The sequence below is a fragment of the Polypterus senegalus genome, chromosome 7 (genome assembly GCF_016835505.1).
Source record: "Polypterus senegalus isolate Bchr_013 chromosome 7, ASM1683550v1, whole genome shotgun sequence".
In the NCBI taxonomy this organism is placed as follows: domain Eukaryota; kingdom Metazoa; phylum Chordata; class Cladistia; order Polypteriformes; family Polypteridae; genus Polypterus; species Polypterus senegalus.
In genome coordinates this window covers 179,972,466-179,991,783 of record NC_053160.1, presented here as the reverse complement: position 1 = coordinate 179,991,783, position 19,318 = coordinate 179,972,466, and the positions used below count along the sequence as shown (strand labels likewise).

The window sequence follows — 19,318 nt, the reverse complement described above, 5'->3', positions numbered from 1 at the left end:
TTGACATTTTAGATCTCTTGATGGACGTTTGCAGGTTTCTCACCGCAAAGGTTTACCACATGTCATCTACTGTCGGTTATGGAGGTGGCCGGATCTGCACAGTCATCATGAATTACGAGCCATTGAGACTTGTGAATATGCTTTTAATCTTAAAAAGGACGAGGTGTGCGTTAATCCTTATCACTACCAAAGGGTGGAAACACCAGGTATGAATGGGTTCTTGTGTTTTGTTTTTTTTTTTCTCTCTCTCTCTTTATAAGAAAAAAAATATTAGTAGGCATTTTGATCTTTTAAAGTTGTTTAATACATATTTCTGTTTATGTGCTAATTTAGCAAATATGAAAACCTTAAGACTGCAACATATCTCTGTTGCTTAACTGTCTAATTTGTAGTAAAAAATATTCCAAAGATTTAGTTGTTCTTTTGGTCAAACTCTGTTCTGACATTTCAAATATAAGCTGGTCCAGCTTCTGCCTTGCATTTTCTCTCTGCAATAAAATGTAAAATGTGTAAGACAGTTATATGCCTTTCCCTCGTAGTTTTATGTAGAATTTAAAGTACCTAGAGAAAATATAGCCTAGCTGAGAATGGAGAATATGGTGAACTGAAGAGCGGTTTTATTTTATAGCTTCCGTGTTAAACAGACTCAATACTAAAACATACTGCTAGGACACCTCTAGTCCTCAGAAATAAATTTGTCATGTAAGGGCTCACAATGAGTTTGTTGTTGTCCTGTAGAGAATTTTTTTTTTCTCCAACATTGTCATATTTGTGATCTGCTTTCAGACAGTAAATCTACTCGCCAGCTTATCTTGGTAGCATTGAGGAAATGAAAAGCTGAAAGATAATGTAGAAGTGGAGAGTACTGCAGGTACTTTATTCTGCCCTCCCATGTGGCAGATCACTTTAGTTTTCATTGTGGAAGATCATATTGTCCTCGAAGAGATAGCCCAGTTTCTTTGTGTTTTCTGAAATCCTCATCAGAGAAGAAGGGGGGAGCTTTGAATTCAAGACAATTTTTGAACTTTGATTGCAGTTAAATATTATAGTAGTTCTGTATGAAATTTTTCCAAGCAACCACTTCAGAAGTATAAGCGAATATTCTTTGCTATATATATTAAATCATTTTTAAGGTGTCTCATTATACTCATTGATTATAGAAATAAAAGTGTTGGCTTTTCCAAACACTGCAAATTTAGTAGGTTTTTCATTTTGTAAAGAAGAAATAAAAGGTTAAAACTTTTTAATCAAAAAAATGGACGGAGCAGTATACTTGTTTAAAAAGCTAAATATTACATTTTTTTAAATGTTCAAAATTTTACTTCCTAAAATGCAAAAGACTAGCCTCATTGCTTCATGAAAGTGAAAAAAATATGTAAGGTCAAGGGACATAAAGCTTTTGTTTTCATCTATACTTTAAATAAAAATATACAAGCTATAGTCTAGTGCAAGACTAGCATTAATTCACTTAATAAATGATAAAGGCCATCTGGCTTCTCTATCAAATCAAGCATTGTTTTGCCTTTTTGCAAAGTGTTCCCAACCATTGAGACTCTTCAGAGACAATTTCCTTATGGTAATTGAAAAGATTGCAAAAAAGTGCATTTCCCTTGAATGAATAAAAAAAAAAAAAAACATATGGTATGTTTTGAGTTTAAACTGGGTGCCCACAAGTAATATTAACTGTATAGTAATGTATAATGGTTAGAAAATTAAAAGGTGAAAATGCTTTCATACTGAATTACTGAAGAGTTAGAAATAGTATCTTTAGCTATTGACTTGCATTTTTGTTTTTCAAAGTACAACTACTGTTCAGTGTTAATTTTGAGTTTTGCTTATACATGCCGAAATATTTAAGTTTGTCTTAATCTAGTTATTCATCAATGTTATTTATTATAAGTGAAACTCTGGCTGAGCAGTGTTTACTTAAATACATAGCTCGTATTAGTTACATTTTATTAGTCACCTCCTCTGTACTCTGTTCTACATATTTTAGTTGTGTTTACTTCTTATAGCAAGTAAAGCCTATGTTAAGCATGAATAGAAAGTACTGGCAGTCATGATAGATATCAAGCCTGTCATTCATACTGTGCTATTCCAGAATGTTACATGGGTTTTTTTTCAACTGTGCATACATATATATATATATATATATATATATATATATATATATATATATATATATATATATATATATATATATATATATATATATATATATATATATATACTCCTGATTTTTGTTTGCCGAATTAGATTTGGCCTTTAAATGGAAACTAAATTTCAGTTGTCTGTGTGTAGTATTTGTTAACTTCTTTGAATGTTTAGTTTTTTAGACAGGTGACTACTGTTAATTGTTTAAATCAAAGATGAAATTTTAACAGTAAAATCAGTAAATGTAACATTGTACTGTTCAATAGATGATACAGATACTAGCACTATTCATTGAATGAAATTAACAGTGCATATTAATCCTAATGTCATAATGTCTAATCCTGCTCCAGTTTTACCACCTGTTCTTGTGCCAAGACACACAGAAATTCTGACAGAACTGCCTCCTCTGGATGACTATACCCATTCCATACCTGAAAACACTAATTTCCCTGCTGGAATTGAACCACCGAATAATTATATTCCAGGTAATGTGTGTGTGTGTGTGTGTGTGTGTGTGTGTGTCTCTTCAACATGTACTTTTCCTTAGCAGTTGTTGTTAATTTACACTGCTTTACATGTGGTATAGTTCATTCAATTTTCTATTGGTACTCTTGTTAAGAACTTTCTTGAATATAAATCATTATTAGGAAGAGTTTGTTGCAAGCGACTTCAGAATAAAAGATGCATATAAAACGTTTACAAGATGATATGATACATTAACATTATGACAACATAACTGATAAACATTTTTTATTATAAAACCAGAATGTGCTAAGATGTCTGTTTTGAGTTTCAGTGGTGCTAGCTGTAGCTGTTTCTGTTAAAACGTTTTTTGGAATCTAGAGCCTAGTTTTGCCACCTACTGGACTATATAATGATCACTGTCTTATGTTTGAACATGGTACCATTTTCTCAAGCTCACGTGCTTTGTATGAAAATTAGTGCATCAGTATTGATGCAGCAATGACAGCATTAGTTCACGTTTCAGCAAGAGTTTATTCACGCTATATTGCATCAGTATTTTGAATACAGCTCTAATCACTCTCTAGCTAGCATATCTGTAACATAAAATTAGAACTTAACACATGTCTTGTTAACAATTTTGAATCTGTTCAGTTAATACTTTTTTAAAGAACTTATTAAATTTTGGTATATGTCACATTTACCTACAAAAACATAGATTGAAATAACATCAAGTTAAGATTTGAGGGTCTCTAAAAGACCTACTTTCCATCACATTGCTTTGTAATTTATTTCTTTTATTTATGGTTGTTTGCTTGAAGAAAACATTTCAAACATTTGTGTGAAATCTTACCTTGACATTTCCAGCCATGTGCCCGTGTTCTAGTTGTACAATTTAAGTAACTGCTGGGATACACTTTAACTTTAATCTTATCATCTATTAATCTCTGTTTGCTTAAAATTAAAAAAAGTTTAACTCCTTCAAGCTCATCTTATACTGTAGCTCTTACCTCTCAGTCTCGGAATCAGACTAGGCTAGACTTTCTCTAGCAGTGTTACATTCATTCCTTTGCATTGTGCTTAAAATAATGAATCATGTTTATCATTTAATATATATATATATATATATTTTTTTTAATATATTCTTTTTAGAAACACCACCACCTGGTTATATCAGTGAAGATGGTGAGACAAGTGATCAACAAATGAACCAAAGTATGGACACAGGTAAAACTCCTCATACAAAATGTACAGGTTCAACGTAAAATATAGAAACTGTGAATAAAGTACATTTTCTTTAGCTTTGCATTAAAAATAAAAATAAGCATTGTTTTTATGATTGCCTTATGGCCTTACTATCCATTATCTACAAAGTTACCTACAGATGATTTGAGCCTCTGTTACAGTCAGTGGATAATGAATTTATAACTCTCATTACAGGTTTATTTATAATTCTTTGTTTTTTTAGGTTCACCAGCAGAGTTATCACCCAGTACGCTTTCGCCTGTGAATCACAGCATGGGTATTTATTTATTTATTTATTTTATATGCAGTGGGATTCTTTAAGTATAAAATGTTAACATTTTATCTTGCAGGAAGTTACTCCAACTGCTATCAGATTTGGAGCTTGACCTACCAACTGATAAGATAATCTATTGGTTAATCAATGCACGTTCCAGTTAGTTAGATTTAAAAAAAAATGCTTATTTCCATAATTTAAAACATGAAAAGTACAAGTGCCCTTTCTTTCAGCTGAAAGCTTCATTATCAGTCCAAATGCTGGATTATGGAGGTAAAAATAGTTACAATTAGACATTTGCACTGCATTACAAGGATTTTAGCCTGGAGCATCTGAACATCTTAAGGCTGATCTTCTTTTTAGAAGTCCTGCTATTTAGCCATATACATTCGGTTATATCCGTTCTTTTATTTATAATCGGCTTGACTACTGTAACTCATTTGTTTTTTGGTGTCTGTCAGTCCTGCAGACAGGTTGAGGACTGGCCTCCCAGACAAGGGAGCTTATCACTCCTGTCTTGGTTTCTGTTTCTTGGTTGCCTGGTAGGAATAGGATTGAGTTTAAGGTGTTATTTGAGTTTGAAGCCTTAAATAGCCTAGATTCTTCCTATATCTCAGATTTTCTTAAGTATTTTACCTTCAAGGTGGTCAGATGTTCTTCCCAATCTCTCTTGTGGGTGCTATGCTGTCAGTACATTTGGTATGGGAATTGAGCTTTTTCAGTGGCCATCCCAAAATATTGGTATGCGCTGCCACTTAATATCTGAGTTGCTTCCACTGTTCTGACATTTAAATCCCGCCTAAAGTCCCACTTATTTACTCATTTACTTTGGCTTTTGTTTTTTTTTATTTGGCATTATTGATTTATTTATTGTAGGTCTGTAGCAAACAAAAATTATCTACTGGTAATTCATAATACTAGTTAATGTATACCTTCAGCATGGAGCATGAAGACTATAGTGTAGGATCAAATATTTAAGCTGATGAGCACAGTAAATCAGCACTGTTTTTTAATTTAAAAAAATCTAGCAATGACTGCAACTGTGAAGGGATTGAAAGTATACCTGCCAAATTTTAAATGCAAGTTTAAATGAAGGATTGTGTGTAAAACACAGCTACAATGTAAAAATGCAAATAGTAGTACATGCCAAATGTAGCAGTAACAGCACAGGATGTTTTTGCATGGAGCTTTTAAAGCTTGTAGACTAACTATATGCTGTATAGTAAGGGTGTGACAAATCATAAACTACGTTTCAAGATAAGTTGCTTTGGTGTTTGTGTTCATTGTACAGTTCCTTTTCAATGTTCCTATGCCTATTCTTACTGTACTGTTAACAAGAAAGCCCAATAGTGTTTTTAGAAATGATAAAGTTTGGGTTGTCTTACTTTGGGCTTGATTTTTCCATTGTCATTTCTGCCCCTTGCCTAGCAATCTGGCTTAAAGCAAAAAAAGAAAAATGCCAGCAGTACCAACAACAGAAAATTAAGACCTGACACAATGCAAGCCATTAACAGGTAGCAGGAGCCTAAATACAAGTCTATAAATGTAGAGGCAAAAGATCCAGAAAGTTAATATGGCCTTCATTTTTGTTTTTAAATGTTGCTACTATATTCTGAAATCTCAAATGCAATGAGAGCCTGAATACATTGAGACTTTCAATTTAATTTGAATGCACCATGCATCTAGTACCAAAGAAGGTCACTTCCAGATTTGATTCCTGACACAGTGCTGCTGTTGCAGCTAAAAATAAATAATAAATATGTTCTCCTTTAAAATCTGTAAATTGGCTTGAACATGAAGGTCACATTCCTACCTCATACAGAGGAGAACTAAACTCATACATGAGCACTGTATGTTTGGATATTGTTTCATGTTGCCAAAGCCGCAAATCACTTCCAGTCCAGTTCAGGACAGCCAGCTTATCCATCTACGGCAAACGAGGATCGTTTTACTTAAATAACTTTTCAGGCTTTTCTTATCGTGTTATTATGACCATCATTGTAAACGTTTCAGTAGACTTCAGTACTGTTACTTTAACTTTAAAACTAAACATTGCATGTTAGTGGGTCTGCCTAGTGATGATCCAGTGTTTACCAAAGTTATTTGCAAAACTTGGTTTAAATGAAAAGATCTTGGCACAGATTCACAGGTTTGTACATTTACTTTGAGTAACAACAAACTTTATGTTGATCCTACTATGAGCTCCCGTTATATTTTCCTACTTGATCAGCCTACAGTTTATTTCTGTATGCTGTTCACATTTTAAGCACCAAACCCCACTTCTATATTGCATTTCAGTGCTATCTTACATTAGTTTGTCATTGACTGCTTAAAACAAACGTTTTCAATAAAACACTTAATTTTTTGGTATGAGTTTTATCACATCATTGTTCAAAAATCTAGTTAAGATCTGTAGTAGGCAAGTGGATTACTGATGCAGTTAATAACTCATATATAAAACTTTGGGAAAACTTCATAAATATACTTAGTTTGAATGACATAGTCTCAAAGACCCAGTATCACATGGTAGAACTACATTTACCTCTATTGTTCCATCATACTATACAGTATATATAGTAGGTGTAACTGGTACAAAGTGATTAGCAGAAACTTAGACCTAAAGGGACAGAAGCATTAGAGGCATTTCTGGCGAGTATCCTGAGAAATTGATATGAAAATAAAAGTGTTAATCATGTCATAACATTGTTACAAACAGTATTACCACAAAAATGCCTACATTTGAAATAGTTTTCCAGTTATTTCAATCCTACTATTACGTTTTTTTATATATTGATGTACATGTTCGTTTCTGTGCATCCTAGAAAGATGCACTAGATCAGTGATGCAAACCAATGACACATGTCAAAGTTGACATGCCACAACATTTTGGGTGACTTGCCAAGACCTGAGTTATCAAGAAAGCTGAACGAACCAAAATATAAGAAATATGAGACCCTGCACCACCCAGAGCTTAAACTGGATTATTACCATCCATATCAGCACATCAACTTTCGTCATGGCAGCCACACGGGTCAGATGACTTCTAACTGCTGAACCGGAGGCTTGTTTTCAATGGCGCAAGTGCAGTCTCCAAGTATCTGCTGTTTTACATTGCTCTCAACTATCCCTCTTAATTCCTTCTAAAACTGGCTTATTTTCCACGTTATACTTTTGCAAGACCTTATTCTCGGTAGTAAACAACATTAAGACGTACAAAAAAAACCGACTGGCCGATGAAGTTAGTGCTGCTTTGTTGAAGTGCACAAAGTACCTACCATCAATTTCAGACTTATCTATTAAAACTCGGTACCAAAAAAATCATTAATGTCCAATCAAATGCAATGTGTTTCATATTTTTTCAGTTTAATTCAAAATTACTATTAAAAGTTGCGTAATATATTAGTGCACTATTTTAAGCCCAATTATCGGTGATATATCAGTGTGTATATCATTTTCTTTGTTGTAAGACACTGATTTTTCTTTTACTTTTATAATACAAAGCACCACACATGATTGGGATGTATCTTTTTAAATAAATGAGTATATAAAGAATTGTTTCTCTTTTTTTTTAGTGTGGTGACACATCAGCAGAGTCAAGTTAGGCATTTTCAGAATTTTTGACATGGCGAGCTCAAAAGGTTCGCCATCACTGCTCTAGATAAAAGCCTGATAAACAAGAAATAACTTAAAACTGTTGCGTTTGTGAGCATTATTAAAAAAAAGTGTAAAATTTGCATCGCTATTAGTATCAGTGTACTGTGAGCAGTGCTAATAAAAACAAAATTGAATTTAATGCTAATTTAAATTGGGAATGTGAAGGCAGTTTGCTTGTCAATTTTGTAGCCACAGACTGTCAGTCACAATACCCTAAAAATCTCCAAGTTGATGGACAATGTTTCTCTACTGTCCAAGCTACCAAAGGGTGAGCCAACATTATACATGTGTCAGAGGAAAAAAATAACAGGAAGAAGGTAATTTTTTTTCACAAATGGTATAGTGAGTAATATTTTCTATTAAATATTGTTTCTACCTAACTTGTAGAGAAAAGTATTCCCTATTATGTCAAGTAATTTCTACATGAAGTATGTTTGTTATGAATTTCTTAAGATGTGATTTAATGGCTAAGTAACATTAGTAAACCACCCCACAAAGTATTAATTTTAAAAGGCCTAATCATCTTTGGAGAGAAACTTTTATTGTGCCACTCCTTTAAAACAATTTAACCAAAGGCCAATAACAAAAAAAAGAAAAAAAAACTTGGTAGTCATTAGGCAAGATAAGAGTATTCATTGTCTCTACACTATTAGCCATTGTGCCAGGTGGTGTTGAATTTTAAATTCCTGAAAATCATTTACAACACTCTTAATATGGAAAGTCAGCACTTCTGTTATTGTCAATAACGAACACAATAAATAAGGCTTTTACTCTTTTCTGTGGGATGTCTTTTTGAATGCACTTTGATCTTAATTGAAACTATTTTGTACGAATGCCTCCAAGCAGGGCAGAAAGGCTACATAGAATATGCATACGCTTTTTAAAAATCATGGGGTAACATCTCCTCATTGTATATAATCTGCCCTTGCACACTGAAAATTAAATCCCTACAGAATTATGTGATCCTTCACCCATTACCAATATTCAGTTCATTGTCATTCTGTTTTGTAAATGGGTTAGTTCTAGCAAGGTTGTTATTACCAGGTTTCCTTACTGTTCTTCCTGATTAACTGTGATATGTAGTAATCTTGATCTTGAAGCTACAGTATCTGCAACTCTGAACACAAACACAACAGAATATTTTTTTATTATTTTGTTATTTGTTAGTTTTAGGAATTTTATTTCCTTATGGTGTATATTAGTATTTTGCCTATATGAGTTTTCATGTAACTAGCCAAGTAAAACACCCAGAGAGAACAGATCATTATTCAGTCTAGATTTGAAATCAAGACAAACTTCTTATTTTTAAAGATAAGACAAAGCTAAAAGGCTTTCATAGGCTTATACAGAAGTATAATTAAAACCTTGATTACAAGGGTGTAAACAATACACTTTTTCAACAGCCTTGGGACAGACTTTGCAGCTGTAATGCCACAGTGTAATTTTTAAATTTACATGGTTGACAATAAAGCTTGAATCTGCAATTGTTTGTTTTTTTTTTTATTTTAGTTTGCATTTGAACATGTACTTTGTTTCTAAAGCTATAATTACTAACATCTGCATTGATGCTTTCTTTCATCTAAAGGATAGATACAAAAAAGGTTTGGGAATGAAATAGTTGCACCTAATAATTAATTTGGTTGCAATTCCACCCAACACAAAGTACAAATAAGCCTTGAAATCAAAACTATGTAATTTTCAATGTTATGCTCCTAGCAGGTCTCTGGTAAAGAAATGTCAATATCCTGGCTGAGCACATTGTTAGAACAGAAAATTAAGTATTTCAGGCTACTTTTGGCATCAACAGATTAACATTTCTTTGAATAGATAAGTATAATATTGCAATGTTTTTCTTCCTAATATGTCTTTAATAATCTGAGGAAAACTGTCAAGATTCCTATGTTTTCTATTTTGTTTTTATCCTTTACCTTTACTGTTTTGAAAATATGAAGCTGAGTCCATTCATCAGTTTTCTAATCTGCATATCTGTACAAGTTTGGCACAACACTGAGCGTATTATCAGTCTGTTACAGAGAAAACGTGTACACACTTAGACACTCTCAGTCATAGTGAAACTGTTTATAGTTACTACAGTTAATCATACATTGATGTCTTTAGGATATGGGAGGAAAACCCATACAGATATAGGGAACATGTTCAAGCTCTACATGGGCAGTGTCTGAATTGGTATTTGAACTTGGGACTCTGGAGCTGTGAAGTAGCAGTGCTAATCATTGCATGTCTTGATTTAAACTTGCAAATGTTTCTCCAAAATGATGGCACCCACATATATTAGCATAAATAAATTCCAAAATATCATGTTTTTTACATGTGTTTATCATTTTTGTCGTCATAGAGTTTAGACGAAGAAATCGCTTAATAGAATACTTGTAACTTGGAAGTGTTTACATATGAAAATCAAGTGTTCCTGCACACAACAAGTTTAAGGTGTCTTTATTCAGATTTTGTGTACATGTGAAGTGTTTAAACATGGGTAATAAAGAAATTGCACAAGTTCTTGGGCACACTTTCTTCATGTTGGGCAAGTATTTGGTAATAATTTTAAATGAAATTCACAACTAGCTGTTAAAATAGGTTGTTTTGTTAATGTTTGAATATACATTTTTATATTTTAATTTAGTGGTTGTGGGCAAAAATAAGACCTGATGCTAAAGCGTAGCAAGACCCAACTGCACGCATGCATGCACTCACACTGGTCTATGACACCTGGCTGATTCAGAGTAACTACTGGGCCTAGAAGAAGTTATTTAAACTATGGGTGGAAATTACAGCTCCCAGTGTAAACTCACATTTACTTTCAGTTGACTTTGAATGTTAAGGTACCCTGGTTAGTAAATGAACTGTATTTCAATTCAAGTACTTTATATAGCATATGTGCTCCACATATATTAAATTACACAAGAATAATAACTCGAGTAGTTATATACACTCTATAGTTTGCTGCATTTACATAGGTTTTATTCTGCAGTCTTTAATGCATGGTCTATATTATATATTTTATACATGTTAAAGGCATTAAGGATTGTTGGTCACTAATGGTGTTTTGTTTTTGTTTTTTTATTATTATTATATTTAAACAGATCTTCAGCCAGTGACGTACTCCGAGCCAGCATTTTGGTGTTCTATAGCATACTATGAATTAAATCAGAGAGTTGGAGAAACCTTTCATGCATCTCAGCCCTCATTGACTGTGGATGGGTTTACAGATCCATCAAACTCTGAAAGATTTTGTCTAGGTTTGCTCTCCAATGTCAACAGAAATGCAACAGTAGAGATGACAAGGAGACACATAGGTAAACAGAAACTTTTGTCTGATGAATAAAGATTACTTCTTTCTGGCAGATGTTCTAAATTACAATTTAAGTGTAAGTTCAGAAACATTGTATTTTTTTTTTATAATGTACTCTTTAATTGCTTCTAGGAAGAGGAGTGAGACTATATTACATTGGAGGAGAAGTTTTTGCAGAGTGCCTCAGTGACAGTGCAATTTTTGTACAAAGTCCAAATTGTAATCAGAGATATGGCTGGCATCCTGCTACCGTCTGTAAAATTCCACCTGGTACACTTTTTTTTTAAAAAATATATCCTTGGGTTTTTCGCTAATATTAATAGTGTGGTACTGTTTTTATTCCTTACAGTTCTGTTTTTGTATGATGTAATATTCTAAGATAAAATTATTGGTATAATGTAATATTTGCATTTTCCTAATTTATTTTGTCTTAACAGTTAAGTTGTCCTTCATGTGTGGGTCATTTCACATCCCATTACACACTGTGACACACACCACATTTTTCACATACATTTGTGTAGTTAGGAGTAAATAAGATAATCAATGACATTATCTTACATACATTTTATTTTTCACAATTCTGCTTAATAAACTGCAGCCTTAATGAACTCTTTCACAGGAAAAGATGTAAGCTTGTAAAATCACTTTATAAGTGATATTTTTTTTATTAATAATTAATTTTACAGATAGCATTTACATCTAGACCTTTAAGTTATGCATCAGTAATATAAATTCACTGTTCAAGGTTTTCACCATCTGGCTAATAAATGTCACTGTTGATACATTAGAATATTAAAATATATACCCATCATCATTTATGTAGAATTATACATTTAATAGACAGGGACTTAGACTTGTACATTTTAAGAATTAAGCCAAAAACTTTATGTTCATTACATTTCCCCAGACAGAAAAAAAAAAAAATATTTTTTGATTACTTTACCTCCCCAACCACACCCACCCTGAAGTATATTGATTGCTGCCAACTGATTTTTTTGGCATGTCAGTTTCAAGTTTGATATTGTAATTTTAAAGTGAATGTTTGTATGAGGTTCCAAACATGAGTAATCTTTCCTAGGCCAATGGAATAACTTTGCTGGGGAATGATGGATGTTGACATGCAATTTTGTTGTACTAAGTCACTGTTTCAGCCAGTTCAGCCAATCACGGCTTCATGTTGACATAATATCAAATTAGATGGTCTTAGTCTGACAATTGGTTGCTGTTCTTATAGTGTTCTCAGGATCAGGACAAAGATAGGTGTACAATTCAGAAAACGAAGAAAACATTTTTGCACCATTTTAATTTTCAGGGAATAAAATAAAGTGATGATGTATGTGTAATATAAGGTGGTTTTTTGTGTTTGTATGTCATTGAATAAATTCTTTATACAGTGTCTTTAGATTTTGTTATTGAATGAAAAGTTTTTCCCAAATTTTATAAGTTTTAGCATGTTCTTCCAAATATCTTGTTACTTTTTACATGTATTATACCAAAAATGGTTTTACAGAGGTATGACATGCAGATCTTTTTTTTCTACAGTTACATTGTCTATAAGCTCATTGCCGACTTTGTCCAGCTTTATTGCATTTGACATCAACTTCATATTGTGATGCAAAATATATAAAATATCTAAGAAGTGATCACAAAAAGTACTCTGCATCATAGCTTCGTATTATCTCTGCCTTATAGAGAATGGAATATACACACTGATCATCCTGTTTATTGTGGTGGTTCTTTGGGTATATTTTGTCAGTTTATTTGGATTTTATATCCTGTTTAATTTCTGGAGCATGTCTGAACTCTCTTTACATATTACTCCGTTTCTTATTTAAATTGCTTAATTTGTGTACTTGTGTTGATTTCTACACAGTAAAATTATATTTTCATAAATTAAAGGCCACTGAGTTGCACGTTACGCATATGTAGCTATAGAAATTATTTCGTAACAGTCTGAAGTGATTATTGAAATCCATCATGTTGTGTGTGTGTTAACATTTAATGCACCTTGTGTGATATTTTCAATAGTTCTTACATTGTTTATAAGATAAACTTACTGTAAGCATTTCATGAAAGTTAAATCACTAGGAAATTTTCTTTTTTTGTTTTTTATTACAGGCTGCAACTTAAAGATTTTTAACAATCAAGAATTTGCTGCTCTTCTTGCACAGTCTGTGAATCAAGGCTTTGAAGCAGTATACCAGCTAACAAGGATGTGCACTATTAGAATGAGCTTTGTCAAAGGATGGGGTGCAGAATACAGGTGTGCTTTAGAGTCCTTTTCCTTGAGCAATAAATAAAGGCACTTTTGTGTGTGGGTTTTTTTTCAGTTTTCTCATTTTGATAGACTTCTTTAAAATTCAGTTCTGTCTTAAAATAACAATGATTAGACTACATATTGTTGATGCAGTTACTATTGCAAAGCCATTGTCAGTAATGTTTGATTTAAATCGTGCTGTTATTTTTGACGTGTGTGTGTGTGTGTGTGTGTGTGTGTGTGTATATACACACACACATACACATATATATATGGCAGTGAATCGATTGGTATTTAGCATGGTGTATTTTAATTTTCATTACCATCGACAAACAAAACAAGTATCCTCAGGTTGGTTTTTGTGAATTTGTGTTAACTCTTTGAGGGCTGAGTATTTTTTCTAAAAAAACATAAGTTTCTGAAAAGCACACAAAAATCTACATAAATTATCTGTTGCTGCATGCTGAGGCTGCAGGTTTACCAGGAATGTGCAGCAGGCTGACTGCCAGGCTGTCTTTGTGTGGTGAGGGGTGGTAGCAGAGGTCACGGTGCATCACAATCTGGTTTGTATCTCTTGTCATTGTAAATGGCGGTCCTCCCAGGCAAATTTTGCCATAGTTGCATCAGCTATACAAACCTGTTGAGCACCACAATCAGCTTATGCTGGTACCTCACATTTGTTTAAAATCACTTGTATCAAAGTCAGAATCTGATAAGTCTGAGTCCAATTCAGCGATAATATGCAAAACGTCCATGGAGTATTTTGCTTTACACATTCACTTCAATCTCTCGCCAGATGTCGATGCCATTTTTGCCGTTGTTTGCTTCTCACTACTCACGCAAGCGTAAGACAGACCAATGAAGCTAACTTCCTTCTAGCAATGAGAGTTTAACTAAAACATAATGGCAGGTTTTCTCACCATTTACAGTTGATTACCTGCATCCACCCCTCCTTTTGACAAAAGTCGACATCTGCCCTGAAAGCGTTAATGTGGTATAGATATAAACAAACCACAAATAGCAATTGTTTTACTGAAATGTTTACACTTCTGCCATTTATTTTTGTTCAGTTTTAATTCCTGATGATGTGGTAGATAGGGGGCGCTCTCGCTTCCTTGAACCCCTGTCCACGACTCCAAACACCAGGTAAAAGTCCTCAAATTGACTTTATTCAATGGCCACAGTGCACAAAGCACACTCTCCAGCACAATACTCGTATAAATCACAATACTAAATCACAAATACAATCCTCCACTCCCAGACGCGTTGCCACCCTTCCACCCAGCTCAGCTCGCCTTCTGGGAGCTCCCACAGTCCTTTTATATCTCCTGACCCGGAAGTATTCCTAATCCCCAGTCCATATGACTCTCAATCACTTCCGAGTCAGGTACAAGTTCTTTCCTTCTTCCTTCTTTCCTCTTGTCCACGTGTGCTTCCGGGGTGTAGGGAAACTATCCATTATTCCTCCCTGCAGCATCCCCTAGTGGACCCCATGGCATCCAGCAGGGCTGCGCATAAAAACTACATTGTCCATGATGCCCTGCTGGTCTTCTGGGGACCTCCATGCTGCAAGGAGGGCTCCACCTAGCGGCTTGGGGGTATTGACCGGGATAAACAGCCGGCCATCCATCACATATATTAAACTGACTTTGTTTATTGATCTTATTTTAGAATTACAGAAGGGTAGCCAAATAAGACATGCTTTGAACCAGAGACAAAGGGTCAAAGCGTTTGTTACACATTACTTTTTAACAAGTGGGCCAGTAGACATTAACATAGTCATGATTAAGCCACCTTTTTAACAGTTATTTACATAGTAGAGAAATTTTAAAAATTTTACACACATCATTATTTTACACCTAAAAGTAGGGAGCTGTAGTCTGGACTGGCTGGGGGGTGGTCCCCATAGAAAATCTTCTTAAAACATGAAGAATCTGACACTCAAGTAAAATAAAGTTATAAAGACAGTGTTGGTTGGGGAAAATGCAAGGTCATTCTACTGGGTGTAAAGTGGAAAACTGTGGATGGGGCACTTTGATTTTTTCCAAAATATTTCTCTTCATATTTGATTAATGCAGCTATGCCTCTTTTGGAAAGTTCTTGACCATCAGTAACACAAAAGCATGAATTGAAAATGACTATTTCCTTAATAGGGAAACATCAAGTATATAAGAAAATTTAACTTTATTAATGCCAATGTTGATTAGCACGTGCAGTTAAGAATTTCAGTGGACTTTGAACACTTGATAACAATCCTATAATTCTTGCTTTCAAAGAGATGCAAATATACAAACAAATGAGTGATCTTTTTATTGTTTAAATAAAGGTGGCAAAAGTAGAGAATATGGCTTGTTTTAAGCTAAACTACTTGAGCTGTTCAGACGCTTCAGGACCTCGTTGTTAATGCCAATGTACACTCAACATAAAACCTAGAAAAGATACAAAACTTAAATATAGGCATACTAGATAAACACTTTCCTATGACGTTTGCATTAGTAAAAGGAAGCTGAATCGGAAAGTAATGTTTCTGCACATGAATCTGCTTACTGTACTAAACCACTTCTACTGCTCGTGGAAGAATCTACAAGCAGTTGCATGGTGCTGGTCATCTTTTAAAATAACGTATCTTTTTCTGCAGCTACGAGAATCTCTTAAATTTTAGATTGCACAAGAAAAGTGCAAATTAAGCGAGTAAATATGAGTATTCAGTTAACCTTAAAATATAATGGGCCATTAACTGTATGTAAATAAGTTTAAAATGCCCATTTTAGGTAGTAATTCTTGGGTACTGGCGTTTACTATTTTAAGACTATCAGTTTCCCCTTAAAACGTGGAATGTTCTTAACATTTTCTGTTTGAAGTAGGTGTTTTTAATTATATGTTATAAATACACTAACAGTTAAGAGTATGTTATTGCTTTTGCTTAGTTTCATACTTTTCTTTTTTTCCATTTTTCAGACGTCAGACTGTGACAAGCACTCCTTGCTGGATTGAACTACACCTGAATGGACCTTTGCAGTGGTTGGATAAAGTATTGACACAAATGGGATCCCCATCTGTCCGCTGCTCAAGCATGTCCTAAAACTCAACTCTGGACTGGAAGACATGTATTGGAGTCTGAATAATAGACAACCTGTTTTTTCATAGTACTTGTTGGTGACCCCTACAGACTTTTTCACTGTTGAAACAGACAAAAAGGCACTTGATGTCCCATCAGCTTTATGCACCTTGTTTAATTCTGTCTCCAAATCCCTAATATTAAATGTATTAGTCAGTAGAATTCGGATATCTTGAATGTGGAATTGATAATCAGGGCCATTCTAGAAGACTTTGTAATACTTGGCATAGCACTGCAAGAAAGGTTTTTTTTTTCTTTCCTTTTTTTTTTTTTTTTTGTTTTTGAACACAGCACAACTCTTAAGTCATGTAATAGCACAGAGCAGCCATCTTAGTTCATGATCCCTGAAAGCAATTTTGTTTTTTTACTTTTGCATTCAAAGTTTCCCTTAAAATGCACTTTGCATATTTCCAATAAGTGCGAAATTTGAGGAAAACTAATACAAAATGTATTCCATTTTGGGTGTAAATACCATTTTGACTAGATAGTACGATTTTGTAATTTAATAATTCGTAAACTTTTCACTTTTAGTACAGTTCTTTTTATTATAATGAAGGTATAGGCCACTTCCTCCTTCTAAATAAGTAGCATATAAAGAAAAAGAATAAAAGATAAAGGTAAGATTTATTAATTAAAAACAAAAATCTGAAGTCCTTAGTGCTTTAAGTTGATACCATTTGCTTAAGTTTTTTTGTTTTTGTGGGTTTTTTTTCCTCCTTTTCCCATCAACATTTCAACTGCCACAGACATAGAATTGGTCAAGTATATTTGTTCATGGACGTTTTAATGCAGTGATGCGACAGAACGTCTTAAAGTTTAAATAAATGCCTTTGACTGGAGCCTTTATTCAACAACATAATATAATAAAGAATAGTGTTTTTTAAAATATTTGGCATGCTGCCTTGTCAAGTAGAATACTGCATAATTGTGATATTGTAATCAACATGAATTATTTGTTTAGATCCTTAATTTTCACAATGAAATTGTTGGAAAGCCAAGACAAAGGGTCTAACAAGGTATTCCTCCCTTCTACAGAAAAGGGAGTTCTTGTAACTTGTTTAAAGATGGAAACATACACACTTATGTAAAATTACTAATGACTGTGATCTTGCTGTCTGTCATTATTTTTCCTATTGTGGCAGTAGCAAGATTTTTAAATGTTTCTTTTTTCATTGTTAATTTCTTTCTTATTACACTAGCAATTGTACTTTGTAAGTGCAACTAGTGATTAGCTTTGACAACAAAAACGTGGCCAGTGTTATAGCTTTGAATCTGTAACGGCTGTATAGAGGCCAAACGAAAGGGTTGTTTTTGCCATAAAGATGTGTGCGGAAGTGATACCAAATAGTGATGAAAAATTGGCCAGACTTTTTTTTTTTTTTTTTTAATTATTATTTTTGGCAAAGCAGTCAAATGTTTGAGCTTGTTTTACCTGAAGAAAATTTGGCGTTGGTAGAACATGTGAACTAGAGACAATAAGCTTCAAGCGTGTTGCATATGCAGACTACATAAATACACTAATAAAGGTTTTAATTCTCATAATATTGGTGGTCATTTTTACTGGTATCTTTTTGATTTTCATTTTAATAGTGTGTGTGTATATTTTGTTCCATTTAGTAGAATATTTAACAATGCTACCACTACTACCTTTGGTATCATTTCACTTGTTTTCTTGAATATTGCATTTTCTAGTAACATTAATAACCTCTGAGAGAAAGTCAGCACTTATGCTGACATCAGCAGGCACAGGACAGAATAGCTCTTGTAATTGGCAAGTATAGAAAATTACAATCAGCTAGTCATAGGTAATCAAGCTGTGATCCAAGAGCCACAATTTGGTAATAGAATGTGCATATTCATTAGTAGAATTGCAGAAAAAAAATAATCATTTCTGTAATACAGAAATTTATTTTAAATATTTTAATAGTCTGACCATCTTAAAATATGCCAGCAGCCATACCACATGCACTTCAGAACAAGTACTCCACCTGAGCAGGTTTGGGCCTGGCCAGTACTTGGATGGGAGACCAACTAGGAAAAGCTTGGGTTACTGGTGGAAGAGGTGAGAGCCAGCAAAGCGAACCTACCCTGTGGTCTGAATGTGGATCCCAATGCCCCGGTGCAATAATGTACACTAACGGTGTGCTGTAAAAATGGCACTGTCCTTCAGATGAAACATGCAATCGAAGTCCTTTCTCTAACTGGCTAGGTTTCATTCTCTCTCACCCTTTCACTACCTAATAGCTAACATGTGCTGAGCATTCTGGCACAAAATGGCTGCAGTCAAATCCTCTATGTGGAGGCTGCACATTAGTGGTGATTGAAGTGCCCACTCACAATGGAGAGCACCTGAGGGGAGTTCTTTATAAATGTAAACAAATTAATTAAAATGAATTGGAATCGATTCCATATTAGGAGAAGCCAACAATCTTATTCTTTTGCTCTTTTTGGACTTTCTGATGTAGTGTCAATTAAACATTTAAGTTCAGGTAGATGTTTTTGGTGGACGTTTCATTTTAGGGTTGAACTGTTGTTTAGTGACAACATTGTTCATCCGTTCATTTGATTAATTTTTTTCTGGACAGTAATTAGCACAATGAAGGTTTGATTAGACACATTGTCTAAATGATGCTGAATGTTTTATTTTTATTTCTGGTTAGAAGTTCCCGATTTCTAAGCATCTTTTAACCAGAAGTTCTACCATAATTGGAGAAGGAAGACCATATACCTGGCTGTTTTATAAACTTTTTACTTTAATTACTGCCCCTTGATGTCATTTTCCAAACTGACCCCTGAAAATTACAACCTCAACAGTAATATTTAAGCCATGATTTCTCATGTCCG

The 19,318-nt window shown here is 33.8% G+C and overlaps 1 protein-coding gene across 2 annotated transcripts in view; it reads left to right on the top strand.

Moving 5' to 3' along the window:
- Window positions 1-18,016, top strand: part of smad2 (SMAD family member 2) — a 102,466-nt gene extending 84,450 nt beyond the window's left edge. For both annotated transcript variants that reach the window (XM_039759669.1, XM_039759668.1), the window contains 8 exons: window positions 13-206; window positions 2,505-2,639; window positions 3,769-3,843; window positions 4,085-4,138; window positions 10,891-11,103; window positions 11,232-11,369; window positions 13,218-13,362; window positions 16,315-18,016. In XM_039759669.1, coding sequence (XP_039615603.1) covers window positions 13-206; window positions 2,505-2,639; window positions 3,769-3,843; window positions 4,085-4,138; window positions 10,891-11,103; window positions 11,232-11,369; window positions 13,218-13,362; window positions 16,315-16,438 — 1,078 coding nt within the window. In that variant the 3' untranslated portion in view covers window positions 16,439-18,016. The remainder of the gene's footprint in view (window positions 1-12; window positions 207-2,504; window positions 2,640-3,768; window positions 3,844-4,084; window positions 4,139-10,890; window positions 11,104-11,231; window positions 11,370-13,217; window positions 13,363-16,314) is intronic.
- Window positions 18,017-19,318: the final 1,302 nt, after the last annotated feature.